General features: G+C 37.0%; 1 protein-coding gene across 2 annotated transcripts; it reads left to right on the forward strand.

Annotated features, from left to right (window-relative positions):
* The first annotated feature begins 193 nt into the window (after positions 1 to 193).
* On the forward strand, positions 194 to 11,058 carry pign (phosphatidylinositol glycan anchor biosynthesis, class N). Of its 2 annotated transcripts, none has more exons than XM_087789060.1 (29): positions 194 to 302; positions 1,124 to 1,374; positions 1,452 to 1,573; positions 1,893 to 1,991; positions 2,128 to 2,234; positions 2,372 to 2,496; positions 2,673 to 2,803; positions 2,884 to 3,003; positions 3,111 to 3,151; positions 3,216 to 3,275; positions 3,698 to 3,790; positions 4,046 to 4,101; positions 4,403 to 4,481; positions 5,456 to 5,638; positions 5,725 to 5,864; positions 5,952 to 6,051; positions 6,214 to 6,306; positions 6,510 to 6,601; positions 8,080 to 8,185; positions 8,260 to 8,368; positions 8,435 to 8,537; positions 8,608 to 8,710; positions 9,387 to 9,473; positions 9,968 to 10,023; positions 10,259 to 10,334; positions 10,424 to 10,497; positions 10,567 to 10,609; positions 10,683 to 10,735; positions 10,801 to 11,058. In XM_087789060.1, the coding sequence occupies exons 2-29, from the start codon at positions 1,157 to 1,159 to the stop codon at positions 10,922 to 10,924; spliced, it is 2,793 nt and encodes a 930-aa protein (XP_087645186.1). In that variant the 5' UTR covers positions 194 to 302; positions 1,124 to 1,156; the 3' UTR covers positions 10,925 to 11,058. The 2 variants fall into 2 exon arrangements, with proteins under 2 accessions (XP_087645186.1, XP_087645185.1); XM_087789059.1 differs by having other exon boundaries at positions 199 to 391.

Below are 11,058 nucleotides of genomic sequence, written 5' to 3' on the forward strand. Positions count from 1 at the left end.
TTATTATGTTCACATGGTGACTACAATTTTAGTTTGCATTACACATAAAAGGCTTTTAATGCATGTATTATTAATTTTTATTTATTGTTAAAAAAACAACCAATCCTAATAAAACATTGCATTCGTAAAACGCTTAAACTACATTACCCAGCCACCGTTGGTGTATACGTCATAGGCACAACACGGAAGTGCATGCTCCCACTGCCAGAATTTCTTGAATAATCTTCTTAGAAAGACGGTTTTGTAAACGCGCTTAAAAAGAGAAGGTCAGTCGTGTTTGCACGACAAGGTTCTGTCGAAAGGTCAGACATTGATGACGCTCAACGATCATGTTATACATCCATACACTCGTGAATGTGGTTGCGTTTAGTGGTGTCTAACTTATTTTCAGGTAAGACCTCATTTTTACCTGACAGTATGAAGAGTTAAGAACAAAGACATGTCGTAGAGATTGATGACACGTATTATGCTTTTGTCTTAGAAGAAAAGTTCCGTGAGATTATGTTCCATACACCTAAAATTATTAGCAAGATTTATATTTTTTATAACGTTAATTTTTTTAAATTTTGTGATTTGTTATGCATTTGTCGATTTTTTCAAGGTAATATATATATATATATAATAGTATCCGATCCTTAAGACTCTTCAATGGCTTCCAGTTTCTTTCAGGATCAACTTTAAAATTCAGGTTCTTACTTTCAGAGCTATTCATGGTCAGGCTCCTCCTTACATCAGTGATCTGATCCAGCCTTACACCCCAGCTCGGGCTCTGAGGTCTGTGGATCAGAATCTACTGATGGTTCCTCATACACGGCTCAGGACCAGAGGAGAGAAATCATTCCAGGCTGTTGCTCTACTGACTCCTTTAAGAAACATCTTAAGATGTTTCTATTTGTTCAGGCTTTTCCTTGATTTTCTGGAACTCCTGTTGTGTTATCAGTGTTATCTTGACCTTTAAAGTATATACTTTATTGAATATTGTTTTGATTGTTTAAGCGCTTTGTGGCCCTGGTCTGGAAAGGCGCTATATAAATAGAAATTACTTACTTACTTACTAATATGAATTTCAGTTGAAACCATAAAAATGTACAATTAAAATTTAATTTAATTTTTTTCTTTCCAGGACAAGTGTTTTTGTGAATCCTGATTGTTCAAAATGAGGATGATAACCTTCTTCATCGTTGGACTGACGGTCCATGTCGTCTTCTTCCTGTCCATCTTCGACATCTACTTCACCTCCCCTCTGGTCCATGGCATGACTCCGCAGACGACACCTCTGCCTCCACCTGCCTCCAGACTCTTCTTATTGGTGGCTGATGGGCTCAGGGCAGACAGTCTGTTTACCAATGGCACGTCCAGGGCACCATTTTTAAGGTTAGGGCGAAAACATTCCCGGATAAAATGGTGCCTATAAAGCAATGTGTGTGTTTTTTTTTGTTCACTACCAACAGATCTATCATTGAGGAAAAAGGTACCTGGGGTGTGTCACATACTCGTGTCCCCACAGAGTCTCGCCCGGGTCATGTGGCTCTTATTGCTGGCTTTTATGAGGATGTCAGTGCAGTTGCAAGAGGTACGGGATTGTTTATACTAGTTTTATGTTTTCTTGGTTTACTCCGGGAACTCTGGTTTCCTCCCACAGTCCAAAAACATACAGCGGTTGATTGGGAACTTGGGGAAATTGTCTACAGGAATGAATTTGTGTGTGAATGGTTGTCTGTCTTTGTGTTCCCTGCGACAGACTGGCGTTCTGTCCAGGGTGTCCCCCTGCCGAAAACCCAAAGAAACTGGGATAGGCTACAGCCCCCCCCGCAACCCCCATAAGGAATGAATGACTATACCATTGTCTTTTATAGTCTGCTTGTTTTCATTCTGTGCCCTTTTGTTTGCAGGCTGGAAAGAGAACCCTGTAGAGTTTGACTCTGTGTTTAATGAAAGCAGACACACCTGGTGTTGGGGTAGCCCGGACATTTTGCCCATGTTTGCTAAAGGTAAACACACACCCATGTAGCGTATATCAAACAGAAGCTAGATATTTTATACTCATAATCACTGATCCAAAAAAATGTGGACTTGGATTTTTCCCACTTACTTAGATCTGTATTTGTTTTTATACCTTTTAATCAGGTGCCACTGGAGACCATGTCTATACCGACTCCTATTCTGCTCAAGAGGAAGATTTTGCTGCTACAGATTCTTCCAGGCTGGACTCTTGGGTTTTTTCTCAAGTCAAAGTAAATATTTTGAAGTGTAAAATGTCTTTTTTTAATACCTCCTATATATATTAAACATATACTGTATATATATATAATATATATAATCTCCAGGTTGTATAGGATGATACTTATCACTGTTTAATATTTCTCCTCAGTCTTTCTTTCAGTCTGCGAAATTAAACTCTACTCTGAGAGAAAGTATGTTGAAGGATCAAAACATCTACTTTCTGCATCTTTTGGGCATCGACACAAATGGACACGCACACAGACCAATGTCAAAGTGAGTATTTTATTTCTGTATACACCTCTAGTCTAGTATATAGTTGATGAAATCGACAGGATTGAAGCATTTCTGGTAAAAGTATTGAGACACAAAAGTTTTAGATGATTTCTTTATATACACTGTTATTACTGCTGATAGAAACCTGTGTGAAAATATTGAAAATGTTCCTCCAGAGAGTACCTGGACAACATAGCCCTTGTGGACGCTGGTGTCTCTCAGCTGGTCTCCATGGTTGAAGAATTCTTTGGCTATGACGGTAGAACAGCTTATGTGCTCACCTCTGATCATGGGATGACCAATTGGGGTGAGATGGTCTCTTTTATTTCTTGACATATATTGTACAACCAGGTTTTTGTGAATTTATTTCCCAGCTTTTCATTGCAGGCACCCATGGTGCTGGGCATCTGTCCGAAACTCTAACTCCTCTAATAGTTTGGGGAGCAGGAGTTAATAAAGCCAGGGCCGTTTCTGAACCACAGATGTTCGAGGATGAGTACTTACAAGGTACACGTACGAAAGGACTCAGTCTGGAATTGATGACGGCATGTTTCCTCGACATGATTCTTTGAACTTTTTACATTTTTCCATTCATATAACATATTTCCCCTCAGATTGGAAACTCGAGCATCTTAAAAGGGTCGATGTCAATCAGGTGCTTTATTTTTCTCGTTAGAAATTGCCTTTATATGTTTATATGTTTTTTATCTATTTTGCAGGCTGATATTGCTCCACTTATGTCGTCTCTTATTGGAGTGCCGATACCAGTGAACTCTGTAGTAAGTTCTCACCCTAAACATGGCACTTTATCGCTTCAAAGCTTAGCATACTTGGACAACCACATCCAAATGAGGACATGAATAGCAATAATTACATTCAAGATAGATATTTTGTCCAATTCCTGTCATTTCTACTTGCACATATCAAAAAATGTGTCCATATTAAATAATGCATGTTTTTTATTTCTGGAAAATCAAGTCAATAATCGTCTGAGAGGAGACTCTTTTTAGTTATTACCAAAGCAAACCTTCATAATAATGTTTTGGAAGTCGGATCAATTGTGGCAAATTGTGACTAATCATGAACCAAAGAAATGTGTCTATTCAAAGATAAAAAAAAAATATATAATCCACTGAGGTATTGAAGTGTGTTTATTTTAACCTCTTTTGTTTTCGCTCACTGTGTCATTTTTCTTCTTCAGGGTGTGTTACCTCTTCAGTACCTAAACAACAGTGATCACTTCAAGGCCAGGGGCATGTATGCCAATGCAATTCAAGTGTTGGAGCAATTCAAGGTGTGATGCTGTACAACTGGGTCATGTTTTAAAGAAGCCATCGATACAAATACTTGATGCACCTTCTGTGAACAATGTTTTTTTTATATCTGAAACAAGCACTTTTTGTTATACGTTAGTGGTTTTATTTGAATTTCTGTGATAGTATGTTTGTTTATCACTACTATAGCTGTACGCTGCTTCTATAAATACCATCAAATTAATGGAATGATCGTTATGGTTCCTTTATATTTTAATCTTTTGTTGTGTTTTCAGGTGAAAATGACTCAAAAAAGGGAGACAACTTTGCCTTTTCTCTTCACACCTTTCAAGTAAGTTGTACAAAATTTGACTGATTAGAAAAGGGAAATTATTAAAAACTGTGGATGAAACTTTTACTGCAAGAACGTGAACCCAAGATGATGGCTGAGAAAAAAGTGTCATGTTTCTCCTTCTGACCTATAAAAGTTTTAGCAACTCATGCATTGTTTATATTGGCTTGTGTTGTCAGCGTGAACATGATTTGTCGCTGCCGAGTAGTTCTGTCAGTGTGGAAGCATTTTATATGTACAGCAAGCAAACCTTTGACAAACCGTTGTCTCTTAGATGACACTTTTTTTTTTTATTATTTAGAAAACTGACTGAGTCCAATGAAGGAGAGTTCATCCACAGAGCTCGAATACTCTTCCAGCTTGAGAAGTATGAGGATGTGGTGAGTACATAAAGTGTAGGAAAAATACGTTTTGTTATGATTTTTGTTTTACTGAACACAAGCAACTGAAAACAGGGTTCAATTATTTTCTCATTATGATAGATTTTCAAATTTCAGGGAGTAAAACTCCAACTGCAATAATATATTATTAAATCTATTTTAAAGCAACTAAACATATTATTTTGACATCATTATTATTCATCATGTCTTCTCTTGTGATTGGTTTAATTCCAAACAGTCATGACTTGTGTAGAAGAATTCTCAACTACTATTTTAATGATGTTTTTTACAACTTTTTCTTGAGGACCGTCTGTAGAGTCGGTTGTAAAGCAGTTCTGTGATCACATGACACAAACAATGGGTCAGAGACTATATTTTTTTCTGAACTACTGAGACTTTTTGAAGTTACCAGAAATCTTAAAAGAGAAACTGACCGAACAATAGCTTTAACCTTGTATTGTAAAAATAGAACATAAAAATCCAAGCATAAAGAGTATAGATCAAAGTAGAAAACCTTAAAAAAAAAAAAAAAAAAAAATCTTAAAGGGAAACAAATATAAACATAGACCTCGCTGCTGTCGCTGATGCATCCAACAGTGGCAGTGTCATCCGCATACTTCTGGAAGAGACTCAGAAGTCTGAAGTATAGATGGTAAAGAGAGGAAGGGGCCAGTACTATACCCTGAGGTGCTCCCGTACTGCAGACAACGGTGTCGGATGTGATTTCTGTCAGACCGACATACTGTGGTCCATTAGTGAGTAACACACTTTATTGATATGGATTAAGTCTTTATTTAAATATTATATTTGATAGCTCAAAATGCATCCATACCATTTTAAAATGTAAAAATAAATACGACCTGATAAACTGAGCTCTCCAGTATATAAAAATTGCACTATATAACGTTTCTCTCCAATATTGACCTCCTTGCAACCTCCAGCTTATTTACCTCTCATTAATCATCAACTTGCAGATCTCTCTGAGTCAGACCCTGATATCACACGCCCTGGAAGGCCTCGGGTACTACCATACCTACGACAGGTTTTTCCTGGGTTGCAGCGTTGTGCTAGGATTTGTCGGCTGGACGTCATACGTCGTCTTAGTCATCCTCAAGACTCATTCAAGCCTCATCAAACACCCAAATCTTCTCAAACAGGTCTGTGAAGAAACGTGTAATCCCCTCCCTGACCTGACAGGTTCCAAAATATTGACTCACATTTCCCTGTATTTTCTTTTGTTTAGGTTCCTGGTCAGCGCCTTGTCAAATTGTGCGTATGTGTCACAGCGGTCATCTTCATTTTCCTCTTTATCCAGAAAAGCCCAGTCACCTATTATATCTACTGTCTGCTGCCTGTACCTGTGTGGTACTCTGTTCTCAAAGAGTAAGACATGTTGCATAAACATTAATGATGTCACTGTCTCATTGTTATGTATCAATGCATTGAATTTTTTTTTTTTAACCCATTTAGATCTGGAATTCTTATTGACTTAATAGGCTCAGCTCCCGCTCTTCCACTGTGGAAATGTTTCAGATATTTCCTCCTGGTAGCATTTGGAATTGAGCTCCTGGTATGTCCCTTTAAATCATATTTGGTGTGTTATCATTGTAACTTTCACAGAGTTGCCTTTTTAATACATGTATATATAGATATTTTTCACTCGCATAAAATCATTTTAGACCAACACAAGCATGAGGGTTTTGACTATTTACTTGTCTTTTGCTGCCCCCAGGTGGTGAGTTTCTTCTATCGCTCCATGCTGACGGTGGGTCTGGCTTTTCTCGCTCTTTGGCCAATGCTGTCGGGACTCTTTGGCAAAGCCAAGGTAAAATAATAATAATAATAATCAGACACGTTGCATTAAATATTATATACATTTTCCCTTTCATGTATTTTATCCTCCTTTTGCTGGATATTTCATTGTATAAATTCAGAAAAAACAAGATATTTATTTGTCCCAGACTGGGTACATTTGAGATAGAAACAAATAAGAAACCGTATGATCTCTGTGTCTTACATCTTGTCTAGTTCCGTTCATTCAGCTGGTTTCTGGGCTGCATGTGCCTGGCTGCATTCCCCTTGATGCCCGTGGTTGGACGAGAGGCAAACATACATCTGGTGTAAGTGTTTCCAACTAGTTTTCCATCTATATATTGACCTGACATTTATGATAATGCAATATAAGAGTTAAGCAGACGGATTTCTCAAGAATTTGAAGTAAAATATCAAGAGACTTGTGGAATATCTGCTCATCAAAATGACAATCTACCTCCCTGTGCAGAATATTCTGATGAAAACAACCTCAAAAACTGATTGAATTTAGGAAATTAAAATAAGATCTTAAGGTTTAAACTGTAAAATATAGTGAACAACTTCATAACTGACTTATTACTGAATTATTATTGAACAGGTAAAACGAGAATTAAACACTAATAGTCACAGCAGATGGCAGCAAAAGACACCAATATAATTGTGTTTTGTGCCTCTATATGTCTCTGCTAGCAGGTATTTAGTTCTATTAATTTAATGAATCCAAAATATTGAAGTATGAATTTTATTACCATTAAATAACCAGTGTTGGGAGTAACGTGTTATTAAGTAACGTATAACAGTAATTGTGTTAGATTTTGCAGTAAAATTTGCTGTTACTCATTACTTTCTCAAAAACCGTAACGTGTTAATCATTACTGTAATTCCTAACAGGTTTCTGTGTTAGATGATCATTTTCATTTTTTTTAAAAGAGGCTACTATTATTCATAGAAAATGATAAATCGAAGTTTATGTCATTAGCCTTTTAAGACTAAATTAACAATGAATGCGTGGATGAGGTAAAGACTGGAAGAAACTCACTATAGTTCGTTCAAGAATTTAAAAACTTTAAACTAAACACTGTCACTTTAATGGAAAATTTACAGACTTTCTGTCTGTCAGCCGATAAGACTGAAATTATGATTTTTGTGAAGTTTGTATTTTTTGTTTACAAGTCATTCATTGTTTGATATTGAGTTTTTTGAAGTGTGTATTTTTTTTTTAATGGGTTTGTGTGATCAATAGAAAAATAAAAAAGTAAGTAAAGTAAAGATTATTTGTAAAGCGTCTTTCTAGACCAGGGTCAGAAAGCACTTAAACAACCAAAAACAATAAACAGTAAAAATATAAACTTTAAAAGGCCAAGACACATAAGACAAACAAGGAAAGGACAAGGAAAAGCCTGCACAAATAAAAATGTCTTAAGATGTTTCTTGAAGGAGTCAGTAGATCATCAAACACAGAGGGAGAGGAAGATCGTTCCAAAGCAAAAAAAAAAAGAAGTTATTTTTGTGTTTCTGGGATAAATAAAATGGGCAGAAATAATTATCAGCAATCTGTATTGGCCACAAAATGTACGGTCCCTTATTTATTTTTGTTTTATTTGTTTTCATTTTATTGAATGTATTGTTCTTACCTTTTGTCTAAATTGATTAACCACAGCATCCAAACTTACACTGGCCAGTTAATTTCCTTTTCTTCCTCTAACTTACAAAAAGTTACTTTCTCTAGTAACTAGTTACTTCAGTCGCCTGCTATAGTCATATACATGTTTGTATTTCTTCTTAGAACAATCGCTGGTCTCCTCACTCTCTTCACATCAACGTGCTACCTCTCCTCGCCACAGAACAGGGCACCTCTTCATATGGGAGACAAACATCTCTTTTTTCCTCAGGTAAGTTCCTTTTAAACATCTCGTTTCAAAAGTAAAAAAAAAAAATCTGTTACCATTTTCTTCCATTTGAGCAGATGCTGCATGTGTTGATGTGTGCCTTCATACCGTACCTGACTCACTCCAGCCTGCAGCAGAAGCAGGGCCTGCCGCTCCTGAATCAGATCATCAGCTGGATGACATTAGGTTGGTCAAAGCACACCTTTAAAAAAAAGAAATTAAACTCCTAGAATGTTTCCTCCTTCTTTTCAGCATCCTCAACGTTTATTCCATTGTTAAGCTCAACCAGGATTTTCCACCGACTCCTCAGCATATTCTTGTCTCTCACCAGCACGTATCTGCTGCTTAGTACTGGGTAAGACTGTGATTCTGAAGGTGCATAATCTTGTATATCTGGACATAAAACATCTTCTCTCTCTCTCCAGCTCAGAGGCCTTATTCCCTCCTGTGCTGTCTTGGCTGATGTTTGTGTGGATCAACATGGAGCAGGAGGCGCTGCTCGCTCAGGGTGTGTCTGGACGACAAGAGGTACGACCAGTGTGTTCAGTGATAAATATCAGTTTCTCAAGTCAAACTATATTTACACGGCAAACCTTTTTTCTATACGTTGAGATCCAGGTCTCACTTTACAAAATTTCTGAGCTCCCTATTTTAGATATTGGACATACTTTAGTGTCACATTCATGAAACTGGAGGCCAATATTAAAACAATGGAAACACTTGAGTCACAGGAGGAATAATCTTGCAGTACAAAATACCTTCTTCTGGAGAGAATATTGCTCGCATTATTGAGGAAACCTCTCTGTCAGGAAATGCACCATTGTTTACATATTTTGTTATTTTAGTCTTTTATAAATCCATATCCTAATGTTTTAATAATGTTTTTTACCCTTAACATTATGTAGAAAGAATGTTTAATCTTATGAGTCGATTAACATCAATAATTTACAAGCAAGTTAAATCCGCTAATTACTTATGGATTTAAATAAATGTGATTATATTTGTATTTTATTTTTTCAAAAGGAATCTGCATAATGTTCACATTACAAAGCAGCAAAAGTGCATTTTAAATAATGAAAAAACATTATTAATGTTCATTCTTGACTTTAAAAAGTAGTCCAGAGATGGTTTAGATTTTGTTAGTTGCGACGAAAAAATATTGATAACATTTTGCAATACATATGTTTTCTCTTTTCCCATCCAGCTCTCGACTATTGATTTCTCCGCCAACATCGACATCTCTAAGGTTCGACAACTCAAGTTGGATGACATCAGAAGATCTTATTTCTTTGTATCCTTTTTTTTCCGTGGTCCAGAATATGTTAACCACTAGCACCGTGCCTCTATCTCAGCAAACATCTGTTTCCCGTACAGTGACCAGTCGCCACCATGACATGTCATGCAGTCATGCAGTACAGTTAAGAGTATTTTTAAGAGATAATAAAATGTTTGTGTGCAGGAAAAAGGGCAAAATGTATTCATTAGTCAACCATAGTCTAGAGATTGATGACTTTCATGGTAGGGATGGAGCTGTTACTGTAAAGTTGCTGGTTTGATCGCAGCTCCAGACATGTATGTGTGGACGTGTGTCTGATTGTACATGTGTGTGTAAGTGCGTGAGTGTGCGGTTGAACTAATGCGATGAAAATATATTCATGTATAAACAATGAGAGTTTACCTGGAACTTTTGCTGGCTGAGACTCGTTGTAGCGTCTTTTGTTGTTTTTAAACCGAGTCAAGAATTGTATATTTAAGAACGTTCGCCCTTGACCACAGACGACTCAGGTATTTTTTATCATCACAGCTTTCTTCGGTACGGGGAACATTGCTTCCATCAACAGGTAAAGATGGAGGATTATTTGGAAATGAATCCTCAATTAGCCTTGTTAGCAATAGTTTTGGCCATTATTTTCTCAATTTTAAGTGAATAAAAATACCTTTTTATGATGATAAAGTTGTATAATTGGACCGTTTACTTTCTTTTTAACCTGGAAGACATTTTTTTGTAACAAAGTCCGGACTTCATAACATCTAAAGGGGCCATTGTTCATCTTTCTATTCTTCTCTTCTTCCTAGTTTCGACCCGACATCAGTTTACTGTTTCCTCACCGTCTTCAACCCTTTCATCATGGGCGGACTGATGATGTGGAAGGTGAAGCTTCTGCAACGTTATATATTCACCATATTTAATCAACCATCGTTTTCTGAAGGACACGTTATTCATTCTTCACTTCCCTTCAGGTTATTATTCCCTTCATTATAGTGATGTGTACATTTGAGACCATTCAAGTTGTGACTCAGCTCTCGGCGAGAAGGTGAGTCAACATACTGTTGTTGTGTTGCTTTTTTTTAATTTCAAATGTTGCTTTTCTCTCTTTTTACAGCTTGTTTCTCATCGTTTTGGTCATCTCAGATTTGATGGCTCTGGTAAAAAATGCTTCTTCTTTTTTCAGAAACGTTTGAGTGTAATTTAACCTCTTTAAATGCGTTTCCTCCGCAGCACTTCTTCTTCCTGGTGCGGGACTACGGGAGTTGGCTGGACATTGGTACAAGGTAAATAAACGAGAGCCCTGATATGAACTCTTAATATGTATGATTTTCATTCTTATCTGTCGCAGCATCAGCCACTATGTCATCGTGATGTCGATGACCATCTTCCTCATGTTGCTCAGTGTGGTCACGCACATCTTCACCACAATGAGACTCGTTGTGTGGCGGAGAACGAAGACGCATTATGGCTGAAACGTTCACAAAAGATCCATTTATCAGAAGTCTACTCCTACTTATTGAAGCCAGGGAGGTCGACCCAGAAGCAACACAAAGGATCAAATAATTACATTTTGTTTTCGAGCCTTCGGGTCACCTTGACCCTGAGA

This window comes from Callionymus lyra, chromosome 4, assembly GCF_982586985.1.
Source record: "Callionymus lyra chromosome 4, fCalLyr1.hap1.1, whole genome shotgun sequence".
Lineage (NCBI taxonomy): Eukaryota > Metazoa > Chordata > Actinopteri > Syngnathiformes > Callionymidae > Callionymus > Callionymus lyra.